Here is a 13,885-nt window from a genome sequence, read left to right as displayed (position 1 = left end):
GGTCCTGGCCACCAATTAACTCATTGTTGGTATTGGAAAGGGAGTCAACCCTATATCTCAGTGCAACTTGTTTCATTTGACAGAAAGAGTATAAGAAAACTCTGGAAATGGAAATTAAAGGAAGAGGTCTGACTACCATGGCATCAGAGACGCCTGACTTCATGAGAGCAAAGAATGCTACAGATATAGCAAGTCAGGTACGCAGGATCAAAAAATCGGGCACATCCAGCTACATACACAACAGTCAAGAGTGGTTGCTATCAACAAGTCCCCAAATATCTAGGCATCATTTTCCCCTCAGACCCTAGTGTCTAATGAAGAAGATCATGGAGAACATGTCTCATGTCCCATCTCTACTCTCCAGGGAGACACCCTTCTCCTATTCTCCTCCTAAACGCCAAAGAGAACAGCGCCTTTCAGTTTCCATTATCTTAGATATAACAAAAGACGAGTCAAAGACCCACTTTGTTTGCCTGTGTATTCCATCGTTAAGCATAAATCTGCATTTATTTTTTACATTTTTGTACAGGTGAAATATAAGCAGTCTGCAGAAATGGAGAAGTCCAACTACACAACTGTTGTGGATACTCCGGAAATCATCCATGCCCAACAAGTCAGGAACCTTTCCAGCCAGGTACGAACGCACTAAAAACAAATCTTCTCGGGATGTTGTTTAAAACGAATGTCGAAATATTTCATAAAACCAAATATCGACGCTATGTAAACACAGCAAAGTGTTTCAAGAAAATCCTAATCCCTGCCTTGTGTTCCAATCTCAAGACTGAAGGTTCCATTTGCTTTAACACTAACCCCAAATGTATCTAGAACTGTAACTAGCACATCGCTCTTTTAACTACAAAACACGAAGCTAAAATTCTCGCCATCCTTACGCTTTTATCCTCAGATTTTGTTCTAAACATCTGCACAAAGGCAATAGGATGTCTATTAACAAATCCTACAAAAGGATACAAAAGGGAATGAATACAATCAAATATTATTATTACATCATATGCGTTATTCTTAAATTAATGAAGAATTATTCTTAATGTGTGTTTATCACAACAGAAAAAATACAAAGAGGAAGCAGAAAGGACAATGTCTTACTACGTACCAGTATATGACACCCCCGAGATGCACAGGGTCCGCGAGAACCAGAAGAACTTTAGTACCGTAAGTCAAAAATATGATTTCCTTCATTTTTTTTTCAATGTGAAATGCTACAAAAAAAACATGTAAATTCAGAAATTATCCGTTGGTTTTCGTAAATTTGACAGAACCGTATTTATTATTATTAAAAAAAAAAAAAATCCAACATGATAATAGAACCTACTATTGTCTTTAGAGGTAAGATAAGAATCATCATCCATTTTCAGATGTAATATGATTTTATTAGAACATTCTCTTTGTCAGCATATGCTTTAAGGCATATGTGGAATTCTGTTCCATTGAATTGTTCCCATGTAATTGTGCCGTTGTCACTTATTATATATATACAAAGTATTTTCCTCCCGTGGGAATACTTTAGTAAATGTATGTTGTAAAAGTCTGTATACATCAGTGTTTCTTCGATTTTGATCCTGTTCATTCTACAAAAAAAATAACAAAAAATAATAATAATAATAATAATAATAGTGACCTGGAGATCGCTAATCATGTATTTTTCCATTATTCAAGGTGCACACTAAAAAAAAAAAAAAAAAATGTTTTCTTCCATGGATCTTAATACCATTTTCTAATTTTCTCTTGTAGCTCCAATACCAGGGCGACCATAAAAACAGTAAAGGAAAAGTTACAGTGGTAAAAGACACGCCAGAAATACTGCGTGTTAAGGAAAATCAAAAGAATTTCAGCTCGGTACATCATTTAAATCATTATTTATTTATTTATTTTAACCTAAATAATCCCATAACTGAAATATTCTAACTTTAGTTATACATCAAGCGAGCTAACCTTAACAGCCACTTATTCCAAAAGCTGCTTCTTCTTACGCTAATGCAAGGAGCCCCGTTTACTCTTCCGGGGATGGAAAGTTTCGGCCTCGCAGAATCCTGTTACACTTTTTTTGTAATGTCTGATCAAAATTGTGAGTCCTCCTGTTTGTGCGTCGTCAGTGTGTAGACCACTGCATGGGGGGGGGGGGAAGCTGGTAACGTTGTCTCGTGGTTCCGCCATTGTTGTTGTGCTTTTAATGGTCGGGGGCTTTGACCTGTTGGATTCCAGGACCAAAGCCGCGCGGCGCACACCATCCCTGTTCTAAGTTCTACACAAGAAACATCGTTCCTCATTCATTAACTTTTCACCTTGATTTCAAATGTTAAGATTTTGTACAAGGAAGAAGTTGGAACAGGAACACCCATTGGGCACACTCCTGAAATGGAAAGAATTAAGAGAACTCAAGATGCCATTAGCACGGTACAAGAAAATAAGCTTTAGCTTCTCTAATAACCCCCCTTAAACTAACCGAACCACGGCTTGCCAAAAAAAAAAACTGAAAAAATATATATATTAACTATACATTTTTAACTTGAATCAAAACAAAAATCAAAGTATTAATCTTTTACCCAAACGGATATAATGCTTTTATGCTAAATTTTTTTTAATGGCAACAGTTAGTTTTTTTTTTTACACGCTAATATTATAACGTCATTCTAACTGTTTTGATGGATATATTGATAACTAAATGCCCACAGAAAAAAGGACCTATGATTGTGAGTCAAAAAAGGCTATTAACTATTCAGCTAAATAAATACAAATAACACATTAACATACAGTTTACAAAATCTATATATTTTTAATAATGAAAGCAGATTTTTAGATTTATAAGAATCAGCTGGTAGGAAGATTATATTGGTTTACATGAAATATAGGTATATTTACCATTTAATGTTAGTTTGCTTCCCATTATATAACTAGAGGCTTTAGTTGAAGCAGATACCTTTTAAAGCGACATAATCTTCGAGATCTTTGAGGTCTCTTCTTCACCGCACTGAGACCTCTGATGTCCCAAAAAGTATATGTAACATTGCAGATTTTTCTATGTTTGTCCCATAAAAGGTATCAACCTCAACACTCTCTCTTGGGATAAAATGACTACATCCATTGCCCCCCCCCCATTCTGTAACCGCATTCCATTTAATGGCACGACACTCATTGGTTGGGATTCTGTTTGATTTGTGAATTGTTTTTGGTACCCCGGGAACAATTCGCGGTATTTTCGTATAATCGGTGTCCATATTATCATACATGCAGTCATGTATGGGAATGTCTAATGTGCTTAATGTGCATCGTTTTCTGTTTTCCCGTTGTTTGTGATCTTGTAGATTAAGTACAAGGAAATTATTGGAAAAGGAACTCCGATTTCTGACCTTCCTGAAGTGAAACGAGTAAAGGAGACTCAGAAGAACATCAGCTCGGTAGTGGCTGATATTTTCTTTCATTATCTGTGTTCATAAGTGTTCCTTCTTCCCTTTACTAAACAGACCTCTTCTGTCTAACATCAATGTACCTCTTACCAAGCTTGGGTGCCGGGGGGGGATCGATGCTTTGTGCGGTTATGGTTTACGTCTCGGCGATTTAGGTTGTAGACCAATGGTTTCCAACTTCAGTCATGGAGGGCCGCAGACCAGCCACGATGGTCATCCCTGCTTTAGCACAGGCATCTAAAAAAATGGTTAAATGTGTTAAATTACTTGTTTTTCAGCGAGAACACACCACATTCCTGGCCTGTTTGTGGCCCTCCAGTTAAAAAAAACACTGCCGTGGAGCGTAGATTTAGGTCTAAACCCATTTCTAATGGGGCAATTTGTATTTCTGTTGGGACATGAGATGTCACATCAGATTTCTTATCTTTTTAATCCCTGTATACGGTGCTTTCAGTAATTTCCAGGCTACTTTGGAGCAAATCTAATACCATTAAGCCTGTAAAATGGTTCAGCTGAACCAATACATGGAATAAAGTATGTTAGAATTACAGAACTAACAGGGTCAACTACATAGTTTTACCATATTTGCATTCTTCTATCATGCTTGTTTCTTATTTCCTATATGCGTTTCTAACAACTGGCACGGTGCATTCATTATCCCGATATTATATTGTCTGTGTGCGAATGAAAGAGAAGATTAATGGGCGCGTGAATGAACGATACATGAACCTTTCCTAGAAGAAGTACATTTTGCATTTGGAATTAGTCCACAAAAGAAATCGTTGGACCTGAAATATATAGATTAAGGAAGAGTATGTAATCCATATGACATATTAGAAACGCACCGGTCACTTTTTTAGTGGTCCTGAAATATTGTTGCCGCTGCTTACGTATTGAGGTTCTCCTAATTATCGGCAGATTTCGGCTGATCTGGCATATGTTGGTGAGATGGGAGGATAGCTTCTTAATCCTTAACATATGGTACATAATGGTGATAAATCTTTGCAGTTAAAATATTTCTAACACCCCCCCCCCCAATTAATCCAATTGTGCTGTGTAATTTCTATAAAATTAATATAAAAATCTAATTATATATATAATTTTATAAGAAAATAAGAATTTTATATAAAAAGTATTTTTCTATAATAGTTAAAAATAAAGAAAATGTCAATGGTACAGAAAGATTTTCTTAATCTTAATTTCTTAATCTTTTTTAATTAAATTCTGTAACAGGATGTCTTCCAGGATAAAAAGTTCTGTGTGTTGGAGTATTGATTGCTAGACGTGGTCACTGGTGCTATTTTCCCCATACTTTTGTGTCTTTAGGTTATGTACAAAGAAAACTTGGGGCAAGGAACCCCCACATCTGTGACTCCAGAGATGGAGAGGGTCAAACGCAACCAAGAGAACATTAGCATGGTATTTCCATATCTGCCACAGAGTGTTTAAGAGCAGCTAACAACAATGGCTTCTGAAACATTATAACAATAATCAGTCTGTAGATGGTAGAGATAACCTTAACCAATACGTTCTCAGGATTGGCCCTTTGGGTGGATAGATCCATGGTTCTTCTCCAGCTGCTTACAAACAGAAGCCAATCATGGGAGTTCACGCTCGGAATTTTGAACTTTCCTGATCTCTGGTTGTCTCTGTGCCGATTCCGTCTGCATTCTTACCAGAGCATTGGACGAGCCACCAAGATGACAGAGTCACTGAATGTTCTGAGGGCCAACCTTGAGAACCCATGCTTTAACCGTTAACATTTTGTAAAGTAAACAAAACTCATAAAATTAAGCTAGAGAACAATAATACAATTAACAATAAGATAATATTAATAATAGTAATAATAATTAAATTAACATAGCTGTACCTTACAAATAAAATTGTGATAATACTTTACTAAACTTCTTAACCCCTTCAGCACCGGGACGTACCTGGTACTTCCTGGTTACTGGTCACCGGTAGACCGGGACGTACCAGGTACGTCTCCTCCAAAAAACGCCCCCACATCACCACGATCGCGGTGATCGTGGAGGCGCTGCTGCTACTGTCTGCCCAGGACTCCTGGGCAGACAGCACAGCCTGTCTAAGCCCGCCCCCATGCCTACGATCACTCCCACGGAGTGATTTTGTAGGCAGAAACAGCGATTGCAGAAAGATCTGCAATCGCGGTTTCAGCTGCCACAGGCAGCTTCAGGGAAGGGGGGGGGCTGTTGAATGGGTCCCCACACAAGTGTGGGGACCTGACCCAACACCCCCCTGCTGCCTGATCGCTCCATGAGAGCGTCAGTGCAGCGTTAACCCCTTCAATGCCGCGATCGCGGCATTGAATGCCGCGATCGCGGCATTGAAGGGGTTAATTCCCGTTTTGTAGGGGGCTCTGCTGCTGGTGGTCTGCCTGGAAACCCAGGCAGACCAGCAACAGCAAAAACGAGCCCCCAGAAGTCCTCTGATCAGTCCTGTAGGACTGATCAGAGAGACTCCTCCCCTACAATCTCCAGTCTGTTGGAGATTGTGTCCCAGCTGCCAGAGGCAGCTTCAGGGACAGGGAGACAGGGTTCTTTGGTCTCCACATGAGTGTGGAGACCAGCTCCCCCACCCTCACCCTTCCTCAGTTAACCCCTACCCTCCTCTTCCTCAATTAACCCCTTCAATGCTGTGATTGTGTATGACCCCCATCGCAGCATTGCAAGGGTTAATATTAGTCCCCACAAGCTTGTGGGGACTAAATACCAGTCAATGCTGTGCTTCAATGGAGCATCAGCATTGAAAGAGTTAAAAAAAAAATGTAAAAAATAATAATAAAATTTTTTTAAAAAATAAATTAATTTAAAAAAATTAATAAAATAATAATAATAATAATAAAATAAATAACAGCACTGACCTGAAAGTCCAGGGTGCTTCCAGGTCAAATGCTGGGCTGATCAGATCGCTCCTGGCCAATAGGAGTGATCGGATCATTATGGCAGCCCACGGATGACCCTGCTCTACAAAGAGAGAGGGGACATCTAGGGTAATTATGAAAAAACAAATTATTAATAAATGAAAAAATCATAATTATTACCTGATCACTTGTCGGTGACATTTTAAGTCGCTGATTATTGATCGGTCTCCCTGATTGATGTCAGCGGCCTAAACCTGTCACTTACAAGTAATCTGATAAAAAATATTTAAAAAAATGTAAATGCACATGTTCCAGTTTTGTCCTCATAGCTTCCTCAAATAATGCATGAACCATGCATGTGAGGCCTTGTTGGAATCATGGGATGTTGGTGAACAAAATGTGGTGCTTTCTTCCACTGTTGCACTTATGGTGTGCAAGAAATTCAGTGCAACGTTGAAATGTATGCCTTAAAAACGCAATAAAATAATTTCCCTGTGAAGTTTGGCAGACATCAGTGAAGAAATGGCTAACTGAAAACTGTCAAAACTACCCTAGTTGAACACCTTGACTTGTCTACTGTTCATAAATGTATACTTTTATGGGGTAATTTACATTGGGGGGCTTCCAAAATCTCCCAAATGGGATATGGGCCCAGGAAACCAATTTCTGAAAATTCCAAATGTGAAAACGAAAATGCGCATGTTCCAGTTTTGCCCTCATAGCTTCCTCAAAAATTGCATGAACCATGCATGTGAGGCCTTGTTGGAACCGGGGGATGTTGGTGAACACAATTTGGTGTTTTGTTCTGCAGTTGCACATATTCTATACAAAATATAATATAAAATCTAAAGCAACATTGCAACATATGCAAAAAAAAATAAAAAAATATAAAAATACCTCAAAATTTGGCAGCAATTGGCGATAAAATCCCTGTTTGAAAAGTGTCAAAATGACCCTAGTTGTACACCTTGATTTATCTACTGTTCATAAATATATAATTTTGGGGGGATAATCAGTATCTGTGACAACTATTGCAGTTATTAGACTACCATGCCAAATTTGAAAAAAATTACATTTCAAAAACGTAATACATGCCTTGCAATATTTTCCCCTATACTGGTCAAAATAGATAAAAATCCTGGCCATGTTGGGTGGTTTCCAAATCAGGACAACTTAATGAATATATTTGGGATAATTTTTTCCCATTGGTTCAATGTGTGTACAATTTGTATGTATACAAAACTGTAAAAAAATGCATTTTTTTCATTTTTTCCCCACTTTTTCCAGTTTATTTCAAATAAAACAATGTACTACCCAGCTTAATATGGTTTCAAATGAAAGCCCTACTTGTGCTGAAAAAAACAATATATGATTTGTGTGGGTGCACCAATTGATAAGAGAGAAATTACAGTTGAAGAAAGACATGGCAAAAACACAAAAACGGCTCCGGTCCTTTAGCGACACCCTAGCTTAAAAATCCCGGTCCTGAAGGGGTTAAAAACCAGATGCTTAGAAAATAAACAATGTGATGTCTTACGCTGTTCTGCTATGTTTAATGAATTCAGATTTCTCAAATACTTACAAGATGCACCCAAATTCTGCCTTTTGGCACATTTATTTTGTTAGTTCTCATAACAGATTGTTTTTCAAGATGCTTTGGGGAACTTTCTGGTGCCGTCAGGTATTGTACAAAAATGTGAGGACTGCTACAACAGTCCATGCGTCCCAAGAGCTGGAGAGAGCCAAACACAACCAAAATAACATTATCTCAGTTTTTATGATCAACAAAAAGGACTTCTAACCTATAGTTTTACAGTTAGTTTTTTAAACAGCTTTTTAGTGATCTAAATAATGTTAAATGCAATTTGCCAGAAAAAGAGGGAAAAAACTTCTCTTGGACGTATCTTTTTAGAGTCATTTCGAATATCAGGGGATGGGAAGCTGGCAGGTTCCGGCGGCGTTATCAGGAATCCTTGCATTCTGGTAGCTTTCTGCTGTGACGTCCGTAAGGAACATCATTTGCACTTTTCTGACCAGCTGTAGTTTTATCTCCATACCTAGGAGCTCTGTGGGTTTGACCCAGAGTCTCCGGGTGAGGCTCGGCTTCCCCTGTTCTCCGGGTCAATTTCTTCTTTTTTTGGGAAGGGATGCAGTGCTCCATCACTCCTACTCTCCACCCACTTCCCTCCCACTCTCCACCCATCTGTACATGAAGCCCCTCCCCCAGGCGAAGGAGAGCTCCGGGTAGTTACCTCTAGAGACACACTACATATGCAGATAATACCCAAAAGACTTCCACACTGTAGACACATCGAGAATGACATCAAACGCACCCAGCCTTATGTTCTGATCACTCAAAACTGATATCAAGAATTAAGAGATCTCTGTATTACTTTGGATCCTCAGGTGTTATACAAAGAGGATTCTGGAGTGGGGACTCCCACCCCAGTCACTCCAGAGATGGAAAGAGTTAAACGCAACCAAGAAAACATTAGCTCGGTATTTTATATTTCTAGAAAATTTACTTTCTGATTGAATCTCATTTTACCATTAATAACAGTACATTACATTAAACAACGCTCCTTCATCACGGCTAACACTGCTTTTGCTTCAATCCATTTTTTCCATGCCGGTTTCGGTCACACGCGACCATTTCCCATCGATTATTTTTGCATTTTCCACCATTATTCTCCCTCCCCCCGAAGACACTAAGAGTTCCGTCCATCCTTTCTTCTCCTTTCTCTTGCTAGAACACAATTATGGACATTCTTAATATCGCTGCTACTCATGCCGACGCACCTACTCCTGAGTTTCACCCGTGTTGTGTTTTTTCATATCTTAGAATAAAAAAAAAAATCACTTTTTTTTTTAAACTACTAATATGTGCAAGATAATAATCCCTTCATCAGCAGATCATTAATAAAACGTTCTTACTTTCCCATGCATAATGATCACTTTGTAACCTGTAGGTTTTATACAAAGAAAACTTGGGGAAAGGAACCCCGACACCTGTCACTCCAGAGATGGAGAGGGTCAAACGCAACCAAGAGAACATTAGCATGGTACCTTCAACAAACATGTTACCTCCAAATAATTGTGTCACCCTTCCCACTGTCATATAAAAAAAACTTTCCTGTTTCAATCCCTTCCATAAAACAAAAGCCTTTTAACTTTTTAACCTGCATCCGTTGTTTTTTAATAGGTTTTCTTAATATTTAGAATTTTACAATACAATGATATTACCGTATATAGAAATATATTCTATTAACCAGTTAGCTACCAGGGTGTGACCAATTGCCACTGGTCTCTAAAAAAAAAATTAAAAAAATAATAATAAAAAAATATATATTATATTACTGATTTTTTTGCATTCCTCCTTCAGGTTGACACTAACGATAAAAATGTTTAAAACCAGAATACCCGACCTCTCTGTAACCGTGTTTATCTCACCTCTTCCTTTGTGCAGTGTTGGGTGACGTTAAAAAAAATTTAACCCTCCGCCTGTGGTTTTTATCATACATTTTTGTAGTGATGTCTGGATGCTTCTTTACACACTGTAGGTTTCGTACAAAGAAAATATGGGAAAAGCCACTCCAACACCGGTCACTCCAGAAATGGAGCGAGTAAAGCGGAACCAAGAAAATATTAGCTCGGTATTTTCCAACCACCAAGAAAAAAAAATAATCTTACTGCCTTTAATAACACAATTTGTGCACTGATTTTTTTCTTCTTATTTTAAAAAATGTTAAAACCCTTACTACATACTAAAATATTACATTCTACCTCTAGGAACTCCCCCCCCTATTAATTCCCCATATTTTTAATAATATTGACTTCTACCTTTTAAATGATTTATTCTAATCATGAATTAAACTTTTCTAACTTTTTTCATTGTGGATAAAAGAACTTTACAGACTAAACAATGATACAGATTTACAATATATATATATATATATATATAGTATGTTTTTATTCCATTTATATTATAAAGGTACGGCGTTACTGTCAAGGTACAGTATTATATTCATATAACAGTAATTAAAAGTACAAATGTACATTCACGTCACCTTTCCTTTTATCGTTCATATTATTAAAGAATTGAGGACGTTAAATTGAGGGCATTACATTAAAAAAAAAAAAAAAATGATTATTCAACGCCTCTTGACGAGTTTAATAGTCGGCGATACATTCGCTTTAATTCCGTCATTTTGTAAGCTGGCCGTATATTTCAGTTTTGGGTACAAAGTCAGGTTTTACACAGGAAAGATGTTTAATCATGAAAGGACGATGGTAACATCACCTTATTGTAAACATTTTAGGTAAATCAGGTAAGAACGAGCTACCAAAGCTTATTTTTTGGATACCACGGGTATGAAATGTCTTAGAAAGCAGCAGTGAGCGATCAGAGGGGCTGGATGTGGATATGTATGCTTTGTCGCTGTTTTTGCATTACTACCACTTGTGACGACTTAACGATCCCTAAACCGTGCAGAGGTTGTAAAGTCTGCATCTATGACATCATTCTAACTAACGTTCTCTGGATCCATCAGGTCTTGTACTCTGACAGCTTCCGGAAGCAGATTCAGGGTAGGGCGGCCTTCGTTCTGGACACACCTGAGATGAGACGTGTTCGGGAGACTCAGCGCCACATTTCATCGGTAATAATTAACTTTTCCTGGGGTTTTTAGGCTTTTAGTATGTTTTTGTAAAAAAATGACATTCCTCCAGATTAGTGTAAGAGAAACAAGAGACCTGCGAGTCCTGCCATACCACATGGTATACATTTCATCTTTATGGGGTGGGAATGTGAGACAGAATGTTCCAAAGTCTTGATGACCTTTTCCTGCACATCGTGTTAAGTTTGCGATGTCTACATCAATGGTGGGGGGGCTGAGGTATTTGAGCAAAATGAAGGAATTGGATTAAACAAAGATCTGACACTATTTAGCGTCTTCATTGTTAAGGACAGATGAGAGTAAAAAAAAAAAAAAAAAAAAAAAGACCAAAAACCTAAACAGCATAAAACTAGGTTCTGGCTCTGTGATGAATTTTGATCTGTGTGTTTGTAGGTGAAATACCATGAAGACTTCGAGAAACAGAAAGGCAGCTTCACCCCAGTGGTTTCCGACCCCATAACAGAACGCGTCAAGAAGAACATGATAGACTTCAGTGACATCAACTACCGTGGAATTCAGAGGAAGGTTGTGGAAATGGAACGAAAAAGAAGTGATCAGGATCAAGACGCCACGGGTATATTAGAAGCATCTGGTATCCATCGCTCAGTATAGATATTGAGTATGTTTTAGGCTCTCGATAGGACCTGTTAGCTATAATAGGTTTAGGGGCGATCTTCAGTAATTTTCCATTACCTAAGATAATACCAATCCCGATAGTGGCCAGTCAGCCCCCAAGAATTAGCCCTACCATTCTTAAAGCAAGACAGAAGTGGTAGAGGGGTAAAAACAGAGGGGTACATTGGCAACCATCACATTCTCTGTAATGATCTCCTGATAAGATGAGGGAAAGTATGTATCTGGTGAATACTTAGGTAAGTAATAATGAGACAACCTTGGGTAAGGGATAGCATAAAGTACTGGGTTAAGGATTGTACCAGCTTTGAGGTCTAATACAAGTAGAAGAGCCTCTTCTGTGAATGTGTCAAACGTAAGCAACCTTTAGAACATTAAACTAGCGGCCAAAGAGTTGCAATTCTATAGGAAACACCGTATGTACAGTGCATCGGAGTAAAATATAGACGATATACACAGACGTGGAATATAGTTACGTCTTCTACAACACAGAACGGTCTTCACCACTTAAATACAAAAAACGTATTTGGCCGAGAAGGTCAGAATAACAATATTTTGTTAAATGCAGACCTCCGCGTGTGGCGTACCAATCCTGGCTCAGTTTTCGACTACGATCCAGCAGAAGACAACATTCAGTCACGAAGCTTGCACATGCTGTCTGGTAGGTTCAATCATAATGCTATTTTGGAACATACTTTACACGAGCCAGGGAATCCTCACCTGTTTTTATTCTGGCTTTACCCATTTATGTCAAATTATTTATGTCGTATTATCTGATAGGAGAGAATCCTTTGTGTTTAGAGTTAAGGAGTTATTTATTTTTATGGGTTATAATAGTTAACACAGGCTGTGTGGCACGGAGTTATATCTGATTCTGCTTCCCTGGTTTGGAAACCTCTGTGCACAATGTCAGGCAGGTGTTGCTAAAGCAAGCAAGACGCTGGCAGATATTCAAAGGCGAATAGGTTTAAGAGATAAGAACATCGTTCTGCCTCTTTAAGTCAATGGTCAGACCACATCTAGAACCTGTAAGGCAGTTTTGGGCTCAGTACCAAAAAAAAAAAAAGGACATTCAGAGAATGGTTACAAAAAGGATTAAAGGGATGGAAAAGTTCAGCTATGAGAAAAGGCTGTCCAAACTAGGATTGTTTTCTCTGGAGAAAATACATTTTTGTGGGGATATGATCAAAGGCTCAAAGTCAATAGAGATATTTTTGGGGATCTCTTCATAAATTGTACCTTCCAGCCACCCCATGGGCATCCTTTCAGATTGGAAGAAAGGAGCTTTCGTCTTAAGCATAGCAAAGGTGGAATAGACCACCATCTAAAGTCATTTTAGCCAATTCAATTAATATATTCCTAAGAATGAGCTTTAAGACTGTCCTTTTATATTCCGGACCTTTATTCGATTGATCATCTAACCCTTTTGCTATCAAGACTTCAAAAAACACACCCCTGTCTGAAAAAGAGTAAGTGGAGGCAAAATTGCTCCTAGGATGTGTTTTTTACCCTCATCCTTAGTCTCCCCAGCCTGATATACCTGCATTATAAATTTGTTAGCTTTATTCCTTTCCTGATACCTGTACGCATTAACACCGCTGAGTACCGTGGTCAGTGGCCATCAGAAATAAGTTATCACTGTGAATTAACGGCTATAAATGTTCTCTCGTCGCAGTGCAAGCCCGGCGCAGCCGTGAGCACTCCCGCTCCGCCAGTGCTCTGAGTCTGAGCGCAGGCGATGAGAAATCAGAAGTGTCCGAAGCGGCTGATCACCATCATTCCTATTACAGCAACGGAGGACTGTTCACTTCGACTACAGTAACAGGTAAAAGGACAGGGCAGCGCTGAGCCAGCTTCGTTTAAATCGTAACGATGCGCAATACTCATTATTATTGTCCCATAATCATTATAGGCCACAAGGAGAGTTCTCATGTGCTGATCTACCAGGGTAAGTCCCGTAGCCGAGCAATAAGATGTAGAATTAGCAAGCTTTGCACTCCTTGTGGCAGCGAGTGACCGCGTATACATCGAACGCCGCACGTGGCTTTTATTTTAGGAAACATTTTGATTTTATTTTGCAGGCTTTAAACAAGCAAAAACTACTGAACTTCCCCAACAAAGGTCATCATCTGTACTTACTCAGCAAACCAACGTATCATCTGTCCCATCTCACCCATCCACTGCTGGGGTAAGTATAAGAGACTTCATCTTTTTTGTTGTTGTCCAAACTGAGAGCTTTCAAATCTATTTTTTTTTTAAGAAAAAATGAA

The 13,885-nt window shown here is 38.6% G+C and overlaps 1 protein-coding gene across 12 annotated transcripts in view; it reads left to right on the top strand.

Moving 5' to 3' along the window:
• Positions 1–13,885, top strand: part of NEB (nebulin) — an 87,592-nt gene that overhangs the window by 72,946 nt on the left and 761 nt on the right. For 5 of the 12 annotated variants that reach the window (XM_053470933.1, XM_053470944.1, XM_053470939.1 and 2 more), the window contains 16 exons: positions 84–197; positions 530–634; positions 1,066–1,170; positions 1,750–1,854; positions 2,320–2,412; positions 3,321–3,413; positions 4,749–4,841; positions 8,713–8,805; positions 9,276–9,368; positions 9,867–9,959; positions 10,857–10,964; positions 11,376–11,556; positions 12,184–12,276; positions 13,291–13,440; positions 13,528–13,563; positions 13,697–13,803. In XM_053470933.1, coding sequence (XP_053326908.1) covers positions 84–197; positions 530–634; positions 1,066–1,170; positions 1,750–1,854; positions 2,320–2,412; positions 3,321–3,413; positions 4,749–4,841; positions 8,713–8,805; positions 9,276–9,368; positions 9,867–9,959; positions 10,857–10,964; positions 11,376–11,556; positions 12,184–12,276; positions 13,291–13,440; positions 13,528–13,563; positions 13,697–13,803 — 1,662 coding nt within the window. The remainder of the gene's footprint in view (positions 1–83; positions 198–529; positions 635–1,065; positions 1,171–1,749; positions 1,855–2,319; positions 2,413–3,320; positions 3,414–4,748; positions 4,842–8,712; positions 8,806–9,275; positions 9,369–9,866; positions 9,960–10,856; positions 10,965–11,375; positions 11,557–12,183; positions 12,277–13,290; positions 13,441–13,527; positions 13,564–13,696; positions 13,804–13,885) is intronic. The other 7 variants (XM_053470935.1, XM_053470934.1, XM_053470938.1 and 4 more) reach the window with 7 other exon arrangements.

Source organism: Spea bombifrons, chromosome 7 (assembly GCF_027358695.1).
Source record: "Spea bombifrons isolate aSpeBom1 chromosome 7, aSpeBom1.2.pri, whole genome shotgun sequence".
Taxonomy (NCBI): Eukaryota; Metazoa; Chordata; class Amphibia; order Anura; family Pelobatidae; genus Spea; species Spea bombifrons.
The sequence above is the reverse complement of the archived record's forward strand: the minus strand, read 5'-3'. Positions and strand labels throughout refer to the sequence as shown.